This window comes from Fringilla coelebs (genome assembly GCF_963513975.1).
Source record: "Fringilla coelebs genome assembly, chromosome: Z".
NCBI lineage: Eukaryota > Metazoa > Chordata > Aves > Passeriformes > Fringillidae > Fringilla > Fringilla coelebs.
The window spans coordinates 41,308,362-41,332,540 of NC_140031.1; the positions used below are offsets into that span (position 1 = coordinate 41,308,362).

Consider the following 24,179-nt stretch of genomic DNA (forward strand, 5'->3'; position numbering starts at 1 on the left):
ATGCCAAGATCTAATGTCATAATAAAGATCAATCTTCAATTAAAAGATAGACTTCTTCACCACAGCTTCTTCTAGTGCTAGCACACACCATCACCAACCACCCAAAATAAATCACTGTACTGAATGTCTACACAATTTCCTTCTTAGGAGAGAGCAAAGGAAATGATGAAGCACAGTCATGGGCTCTGGTGACAGATGTGTAACCATGTCAGTTAATGCATCGTTGGAAGGCACTCAGACAAAGCAGCAGGGAGGTTGGTCTCTTAAAAAAGCATAGCCCTACCATTTTGTCTCGTAATTTCTTGCACATCCTGTGGCACAGTGTCCGAGCAGTGACTGCAGTGGAAATAAGTATGCATATCAACAAGAAAGGGGAAAACAAAGGTGACTGTGTCTGTAGTAGCAAATAATACAGAGCCCTTGTCTCACTGTACTAGTTTCTCACAGCATGCCCTGACACTCTCTGTGGGACCAGCACATGCTTGGCATCGATCCCAAGAGACAACTACAAGGGAAGAGAGTGAATATGTGCGTGCAAATTGCACTGTGTTATTTATTTCAGGGCAAGAAAGACTAGAAAATGGGCCACAGATCAATTTATTTACTACTTCAGGCATAGCTAATGGATACATTTATGCCTGAGTAAATCATAGATATATCTCATAGCTGGCGTGGGTGTGACAGTCTGAAAACACCTACTCCTTATTTCATTTAAAACTCTGAGATTCAAGCTGACTGTGACAAACCATTAAGGACCTAATGTGGGCACATTTCAGTGTCGCCAAGTTAGAAGACCCTCATCCAAAAACTATGCACGACTTGGCTTATGCGGCAAAGTGATCCTTGACATTCAAGAACTGAAAACAAGCTTGAATGAGCTACAATTTTCAGCCTAAAGACATTGCATTGTAGTGTTAAAATTTGGAGGTATTGCTGAAATTGAAAAACTACTGCCTTCAGGGACCTCTGAGAGACCTGCCTTATTAGACTTTATGACATCCTCCACTCCAAAACTTCAGCAGATATCTCCAAAAAACAGATGTCTTCTCTGGCAGCCTGGAAACAGCCACCTGAAATTACTGTGAAGCAAAATTGTTTAGAGTATCATAGGAGGGGCTGAAGGGAGCTAAAGCAGATTGAAAGCACAGCCTTGGAAGTGAAATAAAAATGGTTCTGAAATGGCACGTAAAAGGATTTGGTACAGAGGTTTTTAAGCTCCCATATCCTGACACAGCCAGGAACTGACTCATTGCAAAGGGGAATATTTCAAAAGTATATATTCAAGCCTTTCTCCAGGACTGTGGAACACTTCTCCAGGGGTTATATTTTGAAGAATATAATTAATGGTAAGGGAGTGGGAGGAAGGTAAAGCTAACTGCTATGACAAATGGGAGGCAGATATCCAGAGCAGAAAGGTTGATGGGGTAGAGAAGTGAGAGTAGTCTCACCTCCTAGTAAACCAAACTCAAAAATATCTTCAAAATAAGGGAATCACTTCCTGACGAAACATTGGCACATACCTAGCTTCCTAGGTCACTATGGCCTTTCTCCAACCTGTTTAAAAGTCATATAAGGAGATACATTTATGGTCTGGAGGCAAGCTGTGGTTGGGAGATGCAGTTTGGTGGTGGCCAAAGTAGAAATCATTAAAGGCTGATGAAAGTTATGATGTCTAGATGACACTCTGATGAGTAAATAAAGCTGTGAGCTAAATCACCTCCTTGCATTTTGTCATCTTCAACATGCACCCAGGACAAAGAAACTGTCTGCTTTTTGCACAAGCTTTTGAGATAAAGTTGTCCTTACTAGACCAGAGTTGTTTTGTAGAAAAACATTAGATACTCATACCTGCTTTCTTCATCCCAACACCAGACTGAACTCATGCAGTAGTCTTATTGAGAACACAACTTCACAATTTCACCGTATCTTGTAGGCTCCCTTGCACCATGCAATTTTAGTTCTCTGGTAACTCACTGACTCAGTAGTGAGATTTTTATCTCTTTAAAACATTTGGAAGAGCTTGTTTACTCCAAATCCAGAACTCTACTGCTGTTCCTCTCCTCTTTCCTGGTAAATCATTTCATCAGTGGGCAGTGTGAAATGGTGTTTCCAGGACCTAGCATTTGGGATGGCAGATGGGTAGCAAAGAATCTTCTTACGGAGGCAGGGAACTGTGCTAATCACTCCTCTGCCCACTTCAGGAATTGTTCATTTACAGCATCCATTGCAATCTGTTGTGTTTCCAAGCTGCTGTTGATCCATTTTTTGTTCCCCAAATTATTGTGATATTGTGTCCTTTTCCCTTCTGCAATTGTACTGAGCTCAGCGAAGCTATACTAAGACTAGAATTTGTCTTTATGTTTTCTGCAAAAACACAATGAACAGAGAAAGCACCAAGCATCTTCACCTTTACAGAGTTGAACTGAGAGAATTAACTCACAAAGCAGGCTAGAAACTGCCTTACTTGTAGTACATGACTGATACATGACAGACAATCACATGATGGAGAAAAAGGTACTCATTCAATTAATCTAAGTTTAAAAGCTTTCAAACCTCTTAGGTAAGAGCACTGTCACTAATTTATGTTTTTCCCATTGCTTCCTAAATGACAAATATTTTGAAGCCCATTTATTAATATATCTTTGGATGAACAGGTTATAAAAATAAGGAAAAGCACAATAAGCAGGAATCTGTCATTTTGATCTAAATGAATAAAATTTGTAGGTGTATCTAAAAGCTTTGCAAAACAGGAGAGAAAGGTCTGTGCTTTTCCTTCAAGCCTGCCTTCAACCTGCATGACTGTAGCAAATATACCTGCAGGCAGAATTTAGCACAGTCTTCTCAATTCACACTTACAGTTGAGAAGAAAAAAAAAGGAAAAGCATGCATTACTATAAATACTATAAATACTATAAATATAGATGCAACATATTCTACTACTGTAAAAAGTGCAAGATAAATAACAGGATAAAAATCTATACAATGCCCATATAACTATTCTATATTACTCTGAAAAACAAAGCCCTGTGTATCAGTTACTATATGAATGGTTACAGCCCCTTGATAGTTTTTGTTACAGTCATTCAAAGGGAGGATCCATGAACGCTTGTCAGCCATTCCCCTCAGAGCTTGATGAAAACAATCAAGAAAAATTTATGAAAGAAGAAACAGGAGCTGTTGTGGTTGTATTTTTCTTTTAGTAATATGTGCTTTAAATTTTGTCAGACAGCCCTCATAAAGCAGTTTCTGTGTGGGAGAAAGCTTTATAGAAATGCTTACCGGATCACCTCCAGATGCAAAGGAGATGGATTGCATATGGTGATTTGCTATGATCTGTATGGATCAGAAAGAATAAGTGTGAGTCAGATGGGTTTCTTACAGTTTGCAATTCTGATTTCTGTTTTTTGCTTGTATGCTGATGAAAATCCAAAACCAAGATCAAAATTACCTACAAGGACTTCAAAGAATAGCATGATAATATAAACAAACTTAAGGATAAATGTTTCTATTCTGGTGTTCTTTAAAACGCATCAGGATACTGCAAGATTGCTAAATGTACTCAGAACTTTAGTAAATCATACAGACCTGTCGGAGAATGTCTTTGGAGAAATTTTAATCTGTTAAAACTCACTTTCTTTATTACAGATAATGATGAATGAAACAAAAGGTCCTGTTCATCAAAGGTCCTGTTCATCATTTTTTTGCTATTGCCACTCTGGTGAAATCAGTGAATCCATGCCAACCTCTACACCAGCTAAGATTCCTAATACTGCATCCAACACCTACTGTGTCATTTTATGTTTCAAACATCAACATGTTTACAATATGCAAACAGAATTTTGAATCTAGCTGCAGCGTAGTATTGTGGACAAATTCACAGGCACACTCCAGGGCATTTGAAATTCAAATTGCTTATGTACAATTTGAACTAATATGATATTTCTCTGGGAAAAGACAATTTGTCCTGAACCTCTAATAAAAGCAGAACATCTCTGCTATTCTGAGAACCAACTTACAAAATCTTTTAATAATGAAATCATGTAACAACCAAGAAAGAAAAGGTCATTTGAAAGAAATTTTCACTTGATATTTGAGTCACAGAAGCCATGCCAAGGAATTAATCTGGGATGGGACAGGCCACTGTTAAGTGCCTCAGAGCATCCGACAATAAGAAGGATTTTGATTCTTCATTTTAGAGAGGGAACCACATACAAAAAACCATTCTGGAAAAAACAAAATAGGCTAGAAAAAAATATTCTCTGTGCTGTTTCCCCTAACCTGCTTCTTAAAGACCTGAACTATTAACTACCTTGCTTGGAAAGAAAAAAATCTGACAGAACTTTCTGTGAATATTGCTGCTTCACTAAGTCAGAGAGAGATGACTACTATTTGTAGTGTTTCTTTTATGTAAAGAGCACTTCATTTTCAATAGCCCTGCTTGTCCCACAATATCCTCCAAAGATGTGGTTAGTTTTTAAGTGTACACTTGTAAATTAGTGTTCTGCTATTCAGCAGTGAGGATTTCCTTCTCTTAAAGAAGTAACAATAGAATACATAGTATATAGAATCCATAGAGAATGTAGGTTATCCTAATAATAGAACTGAAGTAGTGAAGTTCTGTTACACAATTTCATATTATCACTATCTTGACTTGTGCAAATAACCTAATCTTTGATTTCAGCATGTAAAAGAAAAATTATTTCAGATTGTTGCTAAACTAATTTTTTCCAAATTTTAAGAAAGCTGAAAAGTGCTTGAAACCATTAGTTCAAGTCAGGTGCTTTTTTGAATTCCACAGCTAATTTAGTTTGAAGCAGGGTTATTCCTTACCTCACCTCTACCAATATCAAAATACTGAAAAGAGATACAGCAATGCCTTGCATTGCTTCTAATAAAAAATTCGCTAATGTTGGCATACAGTTCAGAAGCTTTTTAATCTACACCAACCTTCATTCTAAAGAAATAAGCAAAACAAAATCATGTCCCACTCATCCCTGCTTAATATTTTCACAGAACTGTTGTGCAGGGGTACTTGCAGTTGTTTTCCTTCTATCACAAGGGCCAACAACCCTGGCTTGTCTTTTCTTTCCTTTCAGATCTGCTGGAAAAAAGACACTATTACAGAAGCTTGCAGCCATCCTCCTGTGTGGGGCCTCAAAGGGCAAAGCTGCTGGGCCATGCTAATCTGCAAATCAAATCCTTGGCATAAACAAGAAACAGGAGAGGCCACAGCCAGGCTAGGGATATCTGAGAAACCAGACATTTCCCAGGCCTGCAGCACCCAGAAGTGTCTACCTCAAAAAGAATGATATAAGAGGAAGATGAACAGTTTTGTCAATTCAGAGAAAAGGCAAAACATGTAGGGGATGATTCTTTGAAATAAATGAGTTTAATTACATTTCTGCCCTAGCACTGGCTGATGACAAGCTGACTTTCAGGGTTTGGCACTTGCTTCGTAGAGCTAATTAACATCACATTCTTATGCTTCTGATGGGGAACAACTGTCCTTATGAAAAGCATTGCTGTGCATATTCCATAGTAAAACTACAGACTACTGCCAGTCACAGTCCTGCTCCCCCAGTCACAGTGCTCACTGCAGAGGATTGCGATGTTTTCTAAATAAGGATAAGAATGAAGATACATGAATGAAAACATTGTAATGAACAGCAAGCTTTTTAATAAATGGTATATATATTCTTTCTTACTTTTTAACCCTGAGGCCCCAAAGGACAGTAGGAATTTTACTTCTTTTCTCTCTGTATCTGGGCAGAAAGTTGCATGCCCTAATGCAATATGTGGTTCACAGCAAATAGCACAGCAGTGGCTACGCATGTCTGTCTGCTTCCTTTTTATAAGGAAGGAGCAAGGATTTTTCTCATCTCATACATCATTCACAAACCGCTGCAGTGATTCCCCAAGGTCTGTCTGTACCTTCAGCACAGTAAAGAAGAAGAAATGAGCTACTTTAAAAAGGCTGCTTTGTCTCTCTAAAAGACTGGCCTTTCACTGCACTGCAAAATCCCCGAGGCTGTATTTTTGGCAGCGCCTCAGGAACAGTTTGCCCTTTAAGACTCTAAATGGGAAAAAAACAACAAAATTTGGGATGTACATTCAGTATTTTAGTTGTTGCTCCAAGCACACCCCTTTTATGACTCTGAAAGTTTGTAATTTTATTCAATAAGAACTCCCACAACCAGATAATGGTATTTCACATCGTAGGTCTTTTAAGAGCAAAACCAATCTACCTGAAACATGGCAAGAAGAAAATAATTTATCAAAGTTGTGTTGAATAGTGAAATAAGCTGACTTCCACTATGATTATATTTTGGGTTCATTCATTTTATGACATTCTTGAGGAATAATTTTGAGCAATGAGTATCTGGCAGACAGTAAAAGATTGTGCAGCGGGCTGTTCATCAAAAGCCTCACAAGTTAAGACAGAAGTTACACTCACCTGTTTTGTATCTGGATTCATTAGATTTAAGCTGCTGGTGGAGATATTCAACATTATGCTCATTCCTGCAAACTGAAGATTGCTCTTTCCCAAGATGCTAGAAAGGACTTTGCTTGGTGGCTGTGAGGAGGGGGGGAAAAAGCAGATTTTTGTTCTCTGATTTTTTTTTTTTAATGACCTTCATTGTATGTAGGGTTAGTGGTGATCTTAAAGGCTTTTAAAAAGTTTATGACTTTTCAAAGATCATTTAATTGCAACAGCTGTTTTCCTCTGGAAATTATTTAATTATTTCTCATTTATACTACTACTATTACTACTACTACTACTAGTAATGATACTAGCTAAGCAGTTCTTCATCTACTCTTCACAAAAAAAAAAAAAAATAGGGGTTTTGTGAGACAGCACCAGTGTCATCTTCACCAAGGGACCAAGTAAGCAGACTAAGATGAATGCTTTAAGTCAGTATCATAAAACAACAATGTGCTTGTTCTTTAAAAATAGCTTCAACTCTTGACATTTACTGTTTGCTGTACATCTACTGTTCTACCCTCTTGCCACATGGAAATTGGACTCCAGTAATACCGATGGAATGCTCACAAAATGGGTTACAGAGTATTACGGACTAGATGACCTCTAAAGTTCCCTTCCAACTCCAACCATTCTTTGCTTGTAAACTTAAGAGTAGGTAAAAGCCAGATATAGACAAATAAAAATTTATGCTAGGGTAAAATATGCATCTAAAGATTATCAGAGAATAAGTCTAAGAACGCAACACAGGGGATGCAATAGTATCAATAACTTTTATAGGCATTTCACCAGCTCTTAGGATGTATTGCAGCAATAGAAGTTATGTCGTCAAAGCAAAATTCATAAACTTGTCACCTTTGACAGCTATGGGGAACCACAAACCTGCATGAGAGCAGCCACATTCAAGTAACCACAGCCTGTTAAAAAAAGGCTGCCCAGCAGTAACAGACCAAGCCCTTTAACTTGCTCTACTTGCACTGGTAAATATTCATGCTGGTCATTAGGATAAAAACACAAAATGACTGGAGGCAGTGCTCTTCTGCCAGTATGTTTGCACTTGCATCCAAGTTGCCTGCAAGCTTGGATGGTTTTGCTCCTAGCAGGATGGACACACTTGAGCTTCTGCAGTCCTGAAAGTTTACATACATTCAATTTTATCTTCTTTTCCTTCTGTTTAACTGATTAAAAATACACTGCGTACCTACTGCTCCTATGTAACATGTGCTACACTATTTCAACCCTTTCATGTTATGGAGCTAGTATTTCATTAACTTCTCTTTTGAACAAACTCTTTTGAATATCCTCGTATGCCCTCTTTCCTTAATCCTTCATGATTCCCAAGTCATGCCTAAGGGTCACCATCCACAATGCAGGTAAAGTGTGAAAATTTGGCTTCAGGAAGTACATGTGACCTTAACCAAATTGATATGTCACTAGTCACAGAAACATGATGAATATACAGACCAGAAAAAGACATGTCTTTGACATTTCTCTGAAATTCTGTTGCTCTTTTCAACAAATTATAAGGAACATTACTTTTAAAACCTGTAATACAGCAAGGTGTCCCACTAGGTGCTTGGAACTCTGTTTGACTTATTTTTTCAACTACATTTTGTGTCATAATGCTTTCCAAGAAGAAAGATACTTTTGTCTTTACTTTCAAATTTAAAATGAAAAGCCAGAGAACTAAGAAAAGCCAATGAGATACATTTGGTGGAGGTGAAGCCATAGCCTTAATTTCTGAGACAATTTCCAATTACACTGTGACACATGTTGTCACATATGACTGATTTTACCAGGATATGATTGTCCCTTGCAAACAAGCGGCATTTCATTGCATTCCTCTCTGCTGAGATCCTGCCTAGATGGTGGAGCAGCTGGGGAAGCAGTCAGATCTTTTCCCTCACCTGCACATTCTCCTCCTGTGCCCAGGAACACACACAAGGGCTATAATTAACTACTTTCTATGCTTCTTCCCTTAGAGATAGCATCACATCCCAGCTTTGCTAACAGGCCTCTGGAAGAGACTGTTGAGAGCCATCAGTGCAGGAGCTGAGCCAAGGCTTCCTCCTCTCCCTGTATGAAGACTCTAACTCCCAGCACACAAATAAAAATAAAGGCATGGTAGTAATGACATCAGGTACACACTGGACTCACCATCAGCACTGGGCACTGAGCATCAGCCACAGGTGTTTATGGAAAAGGCAGAGGGAACAAAGGATCACCTCACATGCTCTTTCCATTTCCAGAAATCAGTGATCATCAAACTCTTTAAATGTCATCAGTTTATCTACCTTTTAAGAACAAATCTAGTCACTTTCAAAACTACATATGTTTTGGGCTTCTGCTGTATCTTCCAGCACCTATTTCCATAATTTACTCATGCATTTTATGGAAAGGCATCCCATTTGTTGGTTTTAACTCTTTCACCTGCAATCTACAAAAGAAAGCAAAAGGAGGAGGTTTCTATGGAAGGAACATAAAGGCACAATCTTCATCCTAGATGTACTTATATTTCCAGATGCGTACAAAAGCAGATCCTGACCAAAAGGGCAAGTGACAGCACACAGTGAGTAAAAACAGCCAATACTTTAAATGATTAATCATCTGCAATTCTCAACGCTGCCTTAAAGTCACCTGCCTGCTGTGCCTGGTCTCCACTGTGCTGTACAGAGAAAATACAGTCAACTGCACTACAAGAAAAAAATATACCTTTCGTTTCTTGAAGGCTCTTTTGGCACCAGGCATGGCTTCACAAACACGACTGATTGCTTCCCTGAAGAGACAGAAAAAAGCTTTATGGCAAAAGAATGTGTGGGTTTCTTCATTACACTTGAAATGCACTGGAGAGAACAGTTTCAACTGTATTTCTGTGCACAAGTGAGGACATTTAGCAGGTCAGTTAGCTTTCCTTTAAAAAAGAAAATGTTTCCTCACACTATTAAAAAGACCTTTTCTCACTGTAAATTATGATATTGGAAATTAGAATATAAAACCATCCTTCCATCTCACTTTTGTACATTGCTTAACACCTTCTTAAAAAAAAAAGGTTTTTTTTAAATGTGAGAGTTAGAAAGCATAATTTTTCTTACTACTATACTATGCACTTTTCCAGTAAGAGCAAAACCACCAGGATTTCGACGGTATCAGAACCCTAAAATATTCTTGGTAATATGTACATTCTATAGAGTACATGGGATGTACAACATTTTAATTTATACAATTTCAATCCAGTCTGAGTAGTGTATTAGTTGCCTTACATTTATATTATAGGGAAAATCATTGCCTGAAACAATATTTTGTGTCAGTTTTTTAGGATTGCTTCATTTTTCCCGTCGCACTCAGGTTGACTGAAAGAAATGTATGTCCAAAATGGATTTTAATAGAAAAAGTAACTGTACATCACAAAAACTCTTGAAATCATACTGCTCCAAACAAATACTACAGTTCCTTTCAGTATTTAGCAACTTATTATCTGAATGGTCAATCTGGTCAGTGTTTAGAATTTGCTTCTGTACACACACAGGCCTTCCTTCTGACCACTAGGTGCAAGGCTTTAATAGGCTTGTCCCACTGCAAGACAGAATGGTTTCACAGGAATGAACAAAGGTGACTCCCAACATTGTTTAACTATTTTTATATGTACTGAGACTAACAGCACATTATATCTAGAGCCAAAACCATGCAAATAACAAATATTTTATGCAAAACCCCCCAAACTCAAAATCAAACCAACCAACCAACCAACCAAACAAACAAACAAAAAACCAAACCAGAAAACGAAAGAATTGGATAAAGAACACAAGATTAAGACCTGCCAAAATAATCAAAACCTTGAAACATTATCTAGATAAGACATAAATTATATTAACTTTATGCCGTGTGCTGTATATTTCAACTATGCACAGGATCAAGAAGTGAGTCAGGAGAACAATGCCATACACGTATATCAGCATTCAACTTATAATGGCTTAGCAGATGTGACAGATTATATCAGGTGTCAATCACTAATTGATATAAAGTCATGCCTTGTATGCTTTTAGTTTGGACCCCATTCAAAGTTGGAATCATCTGGAAGAATCACATTTTATTGGTTTGGGGAGATGGGTGGTTGGGGGAATGAAACACACCTTGAAGCAGGTTAACAGTCCTGCCATTCTGAAGAAATGTGAGATTTATAGCAAGAGATGGTTAAAAAATCTTTCAAAAAGCCTTTCAAGCACACTGTCTTTTCTTCAGGTCTAGAGGAGAGGTGTTTTTTCCATAACTTGTCTTATGCCTTTTTTTCCCCCACCTACATCTGTTAATCCAAAAAATGCCTCTCACTACAAACCCTGCCTTGCATATGCACTCAGACCGTTATAACTACAACAATACCCCATTTCACAGTTCAGCACCTGTATTTAGTTCCCACTTTCACCACTTTTTTTTTTTTACTCCAAACAAGTGTTTTAGTTAAAGTAATTACTAGATTTTCTTACAGAGCAAGTAAAAAGCAGTTGGTTTAAAAGAACCTGTCTGATGCATCTTAGCAATAAAGCACAGCAAGCATCACACAGTGATCACCATAATTCTGAGACAAGGGTGACTCCTGAAAATGTAACCAGGGAAAAGTAAACAGTACACCTCTCAAAAGAAAAATTCACCAGAAATGCTTTTCTTTGACTCAAGGAAAACAAGCAGACATCATCTTTTACAGAGTCATCCTCCCTGGCTACTGGGCTAAAACTTGTGGTTTCCCATCTCTTTCTTCTGCTGAAGCAAATCCTTTGGAGGTAATAGAATGGGAAGTTCAGGCCAGTGGCAATCTCCAGCCCACTTCAGTCTTTCAGACCCATGCCTCTTGCTTCACCAGCTGTGTCTTAGTTTCCCAGGCATTATGACTGCAAGCTGCTCTCACAGAGACATCACCTCTGTCTATTCCAGTGGTTCAGCTGGTACATTGAGATTCCTCATAGGTTTTGCCCCTCACAGAAAGGACTTGGATTTCTGAGATATATACTTGAAGGATAAATTAGTCTATAACTTCCTTTCTCTTCCTATTTGCCCCCATCATCTTTTCTCTTTAGTGGCAGCACAGAACTTACAGAAAGACAAGGGGATTTTCAGACCACTGCGCCCAACAAAAAATGTGTGCAATCTTGTTATTTTTCTAGGGCAGGGTTGGGTCTTGTAGCAGTTTTGCTACTACCTCTCCTATCTGCCAGTTCCTGATGACCAGACATTGTGTTACTCAATACATTCATCTGATTCAAGGACCTTGTTGACCAAAACTGCCACTTGAGATAGGAGAGGGAATAACTAGGTGAAAAGGCTGAAACCCAGGGCCAGATTTCACAAGGCAGCCTTGACTACTCTTTGCATACCCTGTCTTGGCAGAACAGAGAAGACTTCAAAAGAAAAACCAACCAACCAAAAACACCCCCAAACCAACAAACCCTCCCCCACAAACAAAAAAAACCAAAAACCCAGCTGGGCTACATGTCCTCTCACTCCGTAAAAAAGACTATACAGTTTCCAACTATCTGTCTTCCTTTTGGTAAAATATCTTGGTTTTACAGAATCCAGTGATCCCAAAGGCTGTGGGAAGACTGGGAGTCTTTGGATTTTGAACCTCTGTGAAAACTTAATCTATTCAAGCAACAGCAGGGTTCAAGTTAACAATGCTTTTAGTGAAAATGCTGGGAACTTCAGAAAATATATTCATAGAGCAATTCTGTGTAATCAAGGTCAGAGTGTCCTGTGGCAGCAACTCTTTGCATGCCTGCAACAGAAGGCACAGTACTTTTTCTGCGTGGGAGTTGAGGAGTCTAAAAGCAGTATTTGAAGAAAATAGGAAGAATAGGGACAACTAAACATCTGTCACTGCTCTGAATATGCATTTTATCCAAGGGGCACCAAGACACTTAGAGGGATGGAGCACCTTTCCTATAAGAGGCTGAGAGAATTGGGATTGCTCAGTCTTGAGAAGCTGAGTCTTTAGGGTGAACTAACATGGCCCTCCAGCAGCTGAAGGGAGCCTACAAGAAAGGTGAAGAGCATTCAGTGATAAGATGGAGGGAATGGCTTCAAACTGAAACTGTAGGTTTAGACAAGATATTAGGAAGAAATTCTCCACTGTGAGGGAGGTGAGGCACTGGAACAGGTTTTCCAGAGAAAGTGTGGGTGCCCCAGCCCTGGAAGTGTTCAGGGCCAGGTTGCATCGGCCTGTGAGCAACCTGGTTCAGTAATAGGTATCCCTGCCCATGGCAGGGGATTGGAACTGAATGGTCTTTACAGTCGCTTCCAACCCAAACCATTCTATGATTCTGTGACAGCTCCCCGATCAGATAGCCAGATAGCCTAGTGATGTGGAAAGGATGGCCTAAAGACTTCTTTTCAGCTTGCACTGCTAGGAAGGACAGGGTAGACGTAACCATTTTTTTTTCGGCAAATCAAATTTGAAAATGCCTCAGCAGCACAAACACCTGATATACAAATCAAGCCCAGGAACAGGAATTGCCACTAGGCTGAGCGTGCCATCACCTGACTTGTGCATGGAAACCCTTGCCTAAGGAAGGAGAACCCAAAAGTTCTGTACATATCTGCATGGCTAAATATTGCACAATTTGGAAAAGTTGGGCGTGATTACATTTGATTGATTTCTAATAGGAAAATTATTTGACATTACACCTTTGTAAGCCACATCCTGCTTCATTAGCTAGGCTCAGATAAAAATCAGTGTAGAGTTATGCTGATCTCTTGTAAAATTAGTTATTGTGCTGTCTGCAGTAAGGACCACATGCTGAGCTCCAAATCTGCCCAAGAGTATTTTCTGCTTTGCAGATGGTCATACTGTGGAGTCATTTTCTTGGCACAAAACATGTTGCGTATTTTGAATATAATTTCAGCATTCAAGTGCATTCAGTAAAAAATCACCAATATTCATTTTCTGAGATTGACCTATACTGCTTTAAAGTGGCTTGACATCTGAGAAGGAAAAAAGGACATTTTACATTGCCATTTAGCTCCATTAAAAAGGCTAATGCCCAGGTATCGTCCATAGCTTTAGTGATATTTTATTTTGTTATACAAAGTAGTCCACTCAGGAAGTTCAAATGTGTTCCTCTATGAAACATCATCATGAACATCATCAAAAATATTCTCCATTTTTTGATTGTGCTGTTCCTGTTCTTAATTAATATTATTTAATTGATTAAACCCCAGAATTCTGGAACTTGTATTTCAGGGAAATTACATACACATGGGAAAAGCACAGATTTTCTCAGCATATTTGGAAAAAGTAAAACCATCTCAAATCATGAGGTGAGAAAATGTGACTACATTTTAGTCTGAAATGTTTTGTTTCAAAATATTTAAAATCTACTAATACTCTCTTTTTAAGATATTCTGGTGTCCTGTAGTTCCCAAGTTTACTTCTCCCCACCTCAAAAGCTTAGGACTTCACAGGTTGAAAAACAGACAGCAAAAGACTGACTTTTTAAATGGAAGAATTGTTCAGAAGGTTCACAATTATTTCTTAACAGTAGTAAGTTCCTGTCAATTTTAATCATTACCAAATATTGTACCAGTATTTGCTGAGGAGAAACCAAGTCTGCAGTAAATTTAAAAATAACTTGCTTCTGAGAAAACAATTAAAAAAAAAAAGAAACAGAGACCAAAAATATGTTTTAGAAGTCTGTTTAATAATTGAAATACTTTTTGTTCATTTGCAAAACAGGCAAAATGAGCATGCGCTGGCTGAAGTAGCACAGGGGACATTGACAACCTCCGAAGACTAAACCAGTATTTGACAGCAGATTGACCATGTCTGGATGGTCATGCAAGGCTGAAGAAGTAATTAAGGAGAATGAATCAACAGTATGGGAAGGAAGGGAGGCTAACTGTGGTGAAGATGCACCTACTGCCACAAATCCAGAGTACCATGCAGCAGCACCCCTGAGGGGAAACCCCCACAGAAACTGGTGCAAAGACCAAGTGATGCCATTTGTTACCATCCTGACAGAAGTGAAGCCTGTCTTCATGGGAAACCTGGAAGAAAACTTTTGTGGAATAAGCTGATGTCAAGTAGATGTGTTGCACAAGCTGATGTCACTTGTAGAGCAAAGAGACAACTCTTCTTTTTCTTTTTGTCAGCTCCCCATTCTGTTTCTTCAAATGGACTTGTCTCACATGTAGAAAATCTAAAAGCAGAAAATGAAAGGAAGCTAGCCAACTTAATTTTTGGTTTACTGAATAAACTTTACACACTCAAGCAGTTGGCTTTGAATACCACATGTCATTAGATATGCACTATGCAATCTATCTAATGATAGTTATTCTTAGGCTCCTGCATTTTCAGTGTGAGACTTCCATTAATTTCCTAAGAGAAACCAATGTAGTTTGAAGTACCCTTTTGGTTTCATTGGCAAAGAAACTCTTTATCCATTGGTATGCTCAGTGCTCTGCTCTCAGTATTTACAGATGATCTAACTTTTTAAGGAATATTTGATACAATTTCTTTACAATTTATACCATCTTCCATAACATGCAAGTAAGTTTCAGAAAACCCAGTCTCATTCACCAGTAACATAGAAATCTACCTGATCTCGATGATTTCTTCCAACGCAACAGTTCTGAACAATGGTCTTATTTTAAGAAATGTAGAGTGAAACTTGTTTATCCTACGGGCACACCTTAACTATATCTCTTAACTCTGCATGTATACACAGCTTTGATGAACATAAAGTAAGAGTATATGAAACCTTGGTTTTGAATGTACAGCTACAAAACTTTGATTATAGACAGCCCTCTAACTGTCAAGAATATAGTCAATGACACCAAAAGCATCTAAAAAGAAAAAACTTTAAGGTTTTCATCTGCTAAGTAGCTCAATCCCTTAATGGCTTTTTTCCACTCAGCCTGGTTTCTAGCTACTTATCATAGTCCTGGTCAGAGAAATGGAGAGAGAAATTAAAACTGTTTTCTGTTCCTAAATCAGGATCATAGTAATCTCCAAACTGGGCTGAGCCTCAGGTCATTTACTAAAGTATTTTCTCTCAAAGAGTAGAAATTAGCAGATATTTCAAAGGCAGACACAGGAAACTTTTCAGAAGTAGAGTAAAAACATTTTGTCTAACAAATATTTTTCTCTAATGCCTTACTGACTTCATGTCCAAAGCAGGACTTTGGAGAGGTATCTTACGAAAGCTCTGTGTAAGATAGACGACTCTTTATAAATATCTGGGCTGTGTTTGCCAAAAAAGACTGTTCAGCGTTGATGAACTGTCTGGTGTAACTGGACATGTCAGGTGAACAACACACAAATTCCTTATGCCATCAATTATTTGTGTAATCAAGCTGCCAGGTGCTGTTAGCAGAACTTGAGAGTGTTTTGGTTTCCAGATTTCTGTGAGCTGTTAACTTTGTACTGCAATTTGCATTTAAATGGTGTTAAGATCACTCTGCTTCAGGTTATGCTTCTGCAAACCTGTGTGGAGTCACCATCTTTCTGAAAATCCAGGATACAGCAATATCCATAACTGCTTCCCTGACTATTTGGCTTCAAACTTTCCACCTTCCCCATCCTCCAAGAGGTTCTTTGTTTTCGTACGGAGGTACATGGACTGGGGCAGCTCAATTAATTGCTCTCATTCTGGCTTTGAATTACCATATATTAGTAAAATTATTCTAAATATTAGGTAACAATTTCCAACTAGTACTGCACTGAAGAGGAAAGATTCCAGTCTTAGGCATACGAAAACCTATTTATTCTACCATGTCTGTGTTAATAACAGCTTAACTAGCAATTGTGAATTATTCTCACAAACTATCCTGCACTATAGCTGTCATTGTCACACTCAGAGGTATGCTGTATTAATTATAAGGATGTCTCCATCCACTTTTGAGACTCTTGCTTCCTGGTGACCCAAGCAGCAGCTAGCACCTCATGCTTCCCACAGCTTTGACTCTGAAGTATCTGTGACCACCTCTTCCTGCAACTGTAAATGGTCTATGTGTTCTGCCATCTCCTAACCCCATCCCACACCCAGAATTCTCATGGAAGAAGGCAGAGATAAAACACACTCACCTTTAAGCATGACAGCATATTAAGGAGGACACTGAATACAGAATTCACTGCGGATAACAGATTACCTATTGGCCTTCAAGAATCACAGGAGACACATTCTTGCTTTTCAATGTCTTCCACCCTTTTCTTCAGTGATGCTTGCTGACAATTTCTGCAAAAAACACAGATACAGGTGAAACACTACACCAACTAAACTGCTTCATATTGTTTAGCATTGGACTCAAATACAACTCTAACATTTGGATTTCCACCATCTCTCCTCCAGGGATATTGGCATAAATGGCTTTGGTTTAATAATTTTATTAATAAAATTCAGGCCTCAAATTTGGAGAGGAATACTTTTCAAGCTGTTCATCCCAAAAGAGCTAATCTAGAGTATGAGATCAGAGTTTGGATTTGGGTCCACTGCTGATATGAGGTATTTCCATCCTCTGGCCTATTGCTATTAAAACAATGTGCAACATAATATTTTACTTGGCATGGGGAGGTGTGACTTTATGATGCTGCATGCAGTAAATGGATTACGTTCAATTAAACACCAGTGAACATGCATCTTTGTAGTTCAGACTCAGATGTACAACAAACAAAGTGCATGCAACACCTAATTCAAACCAGTGCATGTCACTCATGCATACAACACAAAAGCGTAGCTAGCGTACGCTTTACCGTAGCTTTAACAATAAGCATACAAGCACATTGCATGAACTGCAAACACTGCACATGCTGCAAAAGAATTTTACCTGATTTTTAACATTTTTTTTTTACAAATAGCCTGAAGGCACAAAGGGCCTGGCCACAGAAGCTTTAGAGTGGCCCCTTTCAATGACGATGATAGTAGGTTTCAGATGAACTTTAACCACTTGCCACCCGTGGTTAGCTCAGTAGTCTTGTCTGCTAGTCCTCCTGTTCCTCCACTATGTTGAAAATTAAATGCTTTTATTTGTCTTGCTGCCCAAGAAAGTCATCTTGACTTCACATGTGTTACAAGAATTATCACTGGGTAATTAAAGATGCAACACGTGGATTCAGTTTGCTTTCATTTATCATTATGTGTGATGGCTGACCGTTGTCTGGCGCATCCTCTTATTTTCTCAAAGGTTCACATGACATTACATTCATTAAAGGAAAGAATAAATACAATACAATACAGCTGATTAATACTACTCTAGTTCTTCTATTTCCCCTGTAATGAGAGAATCTTGAGACTTCATATGTGTAATGATAAAGGCAAAAATCTGTCAGAAATTTTACATAACTGCTCATTTTTCCTTCAACTCAAAATTAGGGCAGTAATACCACTGCAAGGTTCCACCAAGGTTATTAAGATCTGATGAAGAGTATGCCAAGTGAAAGTGTTTGCTCGCTGCTCATACATGAAGATAAATGTATTGCTGCAAGTTTTAACATCATATTGTACAAAAAATGAAAAGGCGAAACAAATACAAGTTACAAGATAGGATAGGTAAGACAGCATTAGATGGCACAAGCCAATATTTTACAGGACTGCAATAAGGAAAGAAAGGCTGTAAATACCAACGTATTTACTCTGGGGCTTTGATGCAGTTCCTGAAATTGAAGCCAAAGTTCTTCATTTGTCAGATACGCCCATGCATGCACACTGATGTATATACTTTCCTAATGCATTATAACAGCTGTGATTTCAAAGCCATTCAAATTATCTACACAACCTTTTCACATGAATTTCTTACCTCTAATTCACCAGATAAGTGGATATCTCAGTCCAATTTTTAAGTAATTTCCAAGTGCTCACTCAACAATTTAAGTGCCATTTACAAGCACTAATTCATTTAATCACAGAGTTGTCTGTGACTGGGACTAACAGTTTGTCTAAAATAACACCAGGAGCTTTCAAGCAGAGTAGGAGACTACATGCCTTACCCTCCCATTACTGAGCCCCACAATTTTTTTCTTCTAGGAACTGATGCTGCTTATTTTACTTTTGGGGATTTGCTCATCCTCAAAGTTGACAGAGACATCAAGTGACATATGCAATAACTTGAAGGCAGAAAACAGGCAAATTTAGGATTCCTAATAACTGACTTCCTGTGTTTAAGCTCTGCAACATGGAGAAAAAGTAAGGTTAACAAAGGAGGCAGGAACAGGCATTTGATGCAGTGCTGGAAAGGGAGTAAGTGCTTTCTATGTGTCAAACATGATGCCTACTTATTAGGAAGAAATGCACCCAGGCTATCACAATAAAAGAAGAAACTTGACTCATTTTTTTCTCGTTTTTTTTTTAATCATACTTAGTAAATACTGCATGATGCCAGAAGCCATATCAATCCAAGACAGATCACTTTCTTCTATGACTGGTTTTGAAAGGTCCTGAAAAAATAACAGATCCAACAGGTGTGATGCAAGCAGTAGGAACAATTTATAAAGTTTTGGGTCAGAAAGGGATCGCAGCTCCTATGACATCTGTTCCTCTGGTTAGAGGAAACAGCATAGAGAGGTTTACACAGAGAAGCTTTTACTTCAGCTATGGACCCTGGCTCCTTGGCTGATGCAGTCACAGCTAACACTACAGACCTAAACCTTGGCCACACCATAATCAGAAGTCATCAGGCTACCAGGACAGGTTTTTTTTACTGGTGGCAAGCTGAAGAGAAATCAGCAATGGACATACCTAAAAATATATGTATGATGTAGTAGACATAAATGTAATTTTCAGGTGCTTTTATTTTATTTGTAATTAAAGGGCTGCACAGACGATTTGATACCAGGTGCCTTTAAGAAGGAATTGGTGCCTGTAATATCAGAACATCAGTCTTATTAATTCAGTAGATACCTTGAGGCCTACATTATGTTTCTTAAAACACACCAGAAAATTAACTAGCATGTGTGAATTCTAGCAATTACATAATATTTTCTTAATAAACAACAGGCTTGTATGTTAAGTGCTACATAGCAAACCATGTGAGCACTGAAAACCTAGGACATGACAAGGGGATTTCTAGAGCCAGATGAATTAATGAAATGCAGATTAAGATCCTAGGTCCAATTAAAAATCTACCTAAAAACCTAAAAATTTTATATCAGGAGCTACCTTACAAAAATGATGAGATTTCATTGTTTAATAATAAATAGAGAACCATAAATGCAAAATAAAAAGTGAACCAGAAAGATACGGCTTCCTGCTTGAAAGAAAAAATTCTGTGCTCTAGATAGAATTAGATGAAGGTGGAATAACAAAATTATTTCATGTATTGATACATGCCATAACTTCAACAGAAAAAAACCCCCAACAATTCCAAGTTTCTTTCACAGTAGAAGCCAATAAACTTTTTGGTTTTTTATTGGAGGAACTACAAGGCAAAGATATTTTGTTTACGTAGACCATATTGCTTCAGATCACCAAATATGCTTATGTATTCATGTCAGAGTAGTGTCTTTAAGCTAGAAAATAAGTACAACACTATTACAATGAAGGCATACAGTGAAGGAAACTGTGCAGAAAAATTAGGATGAATTCACTTCCAGATACAGAAAACAAGCCAAATAATTATCACAACTGTTTCACAAACCAGTATCACTGAATTTCCAAGTGGTAAACATAAATGTACCACCTGCATTAGAACTACAAGTCTGCTTAGATATGAAATAATTTTCAAAGGTCCCTGCTGAAATGCATCAGAAATGTACATGGTATGTTTTTAAAGTACAGTAGTAAAATTATCAAATGCCTCCATAGTCTACATTGTTTGAAAAATGGGATTCTGTCATTTACCTGTCCTTTGGCTTCTGTGCCTCTCATCAGTGGAGTATCCTGACAAATTAATGGCTAACTTTTTGTGAGGACTTACATGAGCCAATTCAAAGCTGCTGTATGCAGGTATAACTCAAAGTCAATGCATATGATTAGCATCCAAGCCTAAAAACAAGTGATTTTTCTCATTTAATAAAATAAATATTTAGCTGTTTATGGTATGATAAATGGCTTATGACAGATTTATTTATTTTCAACTGTAAAACACCTCAAAGGGTTGAAATTCAAGCACTGTATCCAGTCATATAACTTTATATGTGTTTCTTTGAAAAGGATTTCTTTTATCATTTCAATTCCAGAATTTGAAAAGAGGTCTCCAGTTGCTATAAGACATCAATGCTATATTCCTCTGAAATCAATGACTCAGCTTTTCAAGTGAAAATGCCTGCAAAACACCATTCCTGTAGTTCTCAGAAAATATTTTTCATAGAAAAAAAATTCATGAACATTTCTACTTTAGTCTTGTACTTATATACTGCTCTTACATGAGACATTTAATACCATAACACATTTAAAGGAACCGTCATAAGAACCTAATACAAGCTTATTGTTTCTTACATACAGCCTGAAAAAGAAATCATTATTTTTGGTTTTTTTTTTTTTTTGGCTCTGGTATCATTGTGGTTATATATTTTCCTTTATATTCTTTGTGCAGATAGTTTATAATCTGAAAACTTTTCATAAGAAATTACTATAAAACCCATAAACATGGACTCTAAACCAGCTCCCAAGATTAATTTTGAGATCACAGATTTTCAGCATATTCTAATTCTCACTTGCTTAAATGCCATTAAATTGGTACCCAGATAAGTGCCTTACTTGGCACAATGAACAGGCAAAAATTTTCTGAAGTTGCTCCTGGCATATCAAAAATCCAAAGAGAAAACAGCTTTTAAGTCCTGCTGAAACTGTATTAATACCACATAAAGGATTTACATGTAAAAGCAAAATTTAAAAGTGGACTTATGGTATCCAAAAATCCTTTACCATGTGTTTTGCCTTTTCACTCGGGGGACATGATTCATAGGTTACTTTAAAAAACATAGTTGTACAAAATCTTACCTTGCAACCTGCATTCTAGTACTGAAGTCAAGAGATCTCATTGACCGTAAGACTTCTATACAGCCCAAGTACTGTAAGGAAAAAGAAACAGTTGGAAAATGTATTATAATTAGGATTGAGTTCTGGGAGAAAGTGCAACTCACCATTTAAAGGCAATGTGCAATTTTTATTTTTCCATTTGATTTATCCTATGTGAGTAGGTTGTTGTGATTATGCTGTTCTATGTCACAGATTAGTTCCATAAACATTTTGTTTTATTTAAATGTAACATTTCATTCAACATACAGTTTTGTGTTTAACCTGGTCACTGTAATACACTCAATTTATAATGCGTTGATGTGCTTTTTTTTGTTTTCTTCTATCTTAATCGGTCCACTTTAGATACAATTAAAGTAAAAAATAATGTTATTGAGAAAGGAAGTGTGGGAAAAGAAATTTATCTGGTATCAGTTAATGGGACAAAGTTATTTAAATGGAAGAGAACTAAGTCTCATTAGAACAAAAAAGGCAACTTAGAACAGGGAAAGCTGAAAAGAACACCAGCAACCAAATTCTTAATAAACAGTTCAGGGATAGATGTGACTTAGTATTTTCATTTGTTATAGTAGTAAAAAGGCGGAAAATGCTAATACAATATACTAATAACCCAAGCCGGTAAATGGCTTTAACAGGGTCATTCAAGGAAGAAATGACATGAAGGTTAGCTAATATTAAGACAAGATCAGACTTTTTGACCAAGATTCCTGCCCGGCATCTCTGTGGAAAGAAGGGAGTACCATTATGAAAGATGTTAAAATTCAACAGTATCTATCACTGGGAGTGAGAAAAAACTCAGGTGAATCTTCTAGATTTGCTTCCAAAAGTAGGCATAACTTGCATATGCTAAAGTCTACTGGAGCTCAAGCTCTTGTCAGATACTTGGATGGTGTCTTTGCACAAACTGCCTCATGACTGGCATAACCCATGGCAGTACCTTTGCATGTAGGTTAAGTATTTAAGTCCAGCCATACACTGGACTTTTGAAAGTCTGAGGAATTGTGGAGGAGTCTTTATATCATGAGCCTGATAATGATGATCATGAAGCTATTGTAGCATTGTGTTCTTATATCAGCTCTTACATCAGTTTTATATCAGTTTTTCTATCTTCACAGCATAACGCAACCTATTTGGGATGAAACTGGTGCAAAAATCAAGTGAGGCCGCAATTTTTCCTGTTTGGGAATTTTATTTTTGCTGAAAAGATAATCTTTTAAATAGAGAATGACTGGATCAGTAACTTTAATATGTAGAATTTCAGTTAAGATTTTCCACAGAAACATGTATGTCATAAAATGTTTACAGGCTGAGGGAATATCTAGTTTGTTTTCACATATCCACTATTACTTAATTTATTTCTATCAAATGCTATGAAATCATCACAAGATTGAATAAAATGAACTAGAACATCAATTGGCTCTTATACATTAAATTGTTTGAACTTGCATTATTATAGCACACAGTTTCTGAGAAGGGTTATCTCAAGATCCATTTCCTAGAATATTTTAGAAATCTGCAAATCTATGTTTTTTGAAAAATTGTCTTGTCTAAGGAGATCCTGTAAGATGGAGCTTTCAAGCTAGAGATCATACTCTCAAACAGTCTAAACAGTGCAAAATTAGACAATCCTTGTACCTTACTACAAATAAATTATTTTTTTAACATTACTTCTGCCTGAGCACTAAAAATATATACAACTACATTTTCATGCTCTGATGAAGGAATTTAAGCCATTAAGTCTATTTTTAATTATCTCAGAGGATGATTTCATTTTCTTGGAAATTAAATTCTTTAGCATCACTTGAGAAAATCAGCTGAAATAATTTAACTTATGCCAATAAAAAGCAATGATCAATATCTTCCTGTTTTCTTTCTGTGACATTTGTTTTAGTCCAGGATGCTTTCATAGATTAATTTTGCCCCATTATTTATTTCTTGCTTTTGTAATTAAATATGCTATAAATGGTATGACTAATCAAAGGTATCCCTGTGATTTTTTTGTTAAAGAAATTTCATTATTTCATCAACCTGTTAGTTTAGACCTCTCATTACTAAAACAGTCTTGGGTTGCACTTGTTCCTTCACTTACCTATATTTGCCACAAGTCTTTTAAAACAAAGTAATTGCACGAGTTTGAGAACCAGGTCCAGCATTTTGGAAGCAAACTCTAGAAGGTATTTTGACAAGTACATGCAGGCGTGCAAATAAATACACAAAAACATGTGCACACAAGCCAGTGTCAAAATAAACAGACGAATAAGTAGACAAAAACCCATAAACATACTTAGAAGACGTGCATTCAGACCCCTTTGAGTCACACTACCTGATCTGCATTAACAAAAATAGAGACAAGATCAGACTGAAGGAAGGTCAGATGGAAAAATTACCCTGTACTTGTTTTATGTATATCACGAAGACAGCTGAACACAACATAGTAAGGCTTGCAGTATTCCTGACTGATCAATGCAAAGATGGCAACTGATTTGCTGGGATAAAAGATGTGAACACTTAATCACCATGGCATGTTTTCAAGTAACGAAATTACTATAAAAACTGACATTCAAAAGGTCCAAAGGCCAACTACAGGGACATATAACTCACCTACTGCTATGCTTCAATTATTCCCCAAGACCAACACTGCTGTCTAAAAATATCCATTTGAAGTACAACCTGACAAGGATCCACAGAAAGAAGACATACAACCAAGATAGCAAGGAAATAAATTATTCATTTATTTCAACAAA

General features: G+C 37.3%; 1 protein-coding gene across 1 annotated transcript in view; it reads right to left on the reverse strand.

The window, feature by feature from the left end:
* Positions 1-24,179, reverse strand: part of SHC3 (SHC adaptor protein 3) — a gene marked incomplete at its 3' end in the record, with an annotated part of 51,586 nt that overhangs the window by 13,779 nt on the left and 13,628 nt on the right. The window contains exons 2-5 of the mRNA XM_084225392.1: positions 21,400-21,470; positions 9,194-9,257; positions 6,455-6,574; positions 3,280-3,333 (exon numbers count right to left, since the gene is read on the reverse strand). Coding sequence (XP_084081518.1) covers positions 3,280-3,333; positions 6,455-6,574; positions 9,194-9,257; positions 21,400-21,470 — 309 coding nt within the window. The remainder of the gene's footprint in view (positions 1-3,279; positions 3,334-6,454; positions 6,575-9,193; positions 9,258-21,399; positions 21,471-24,179) is intronic.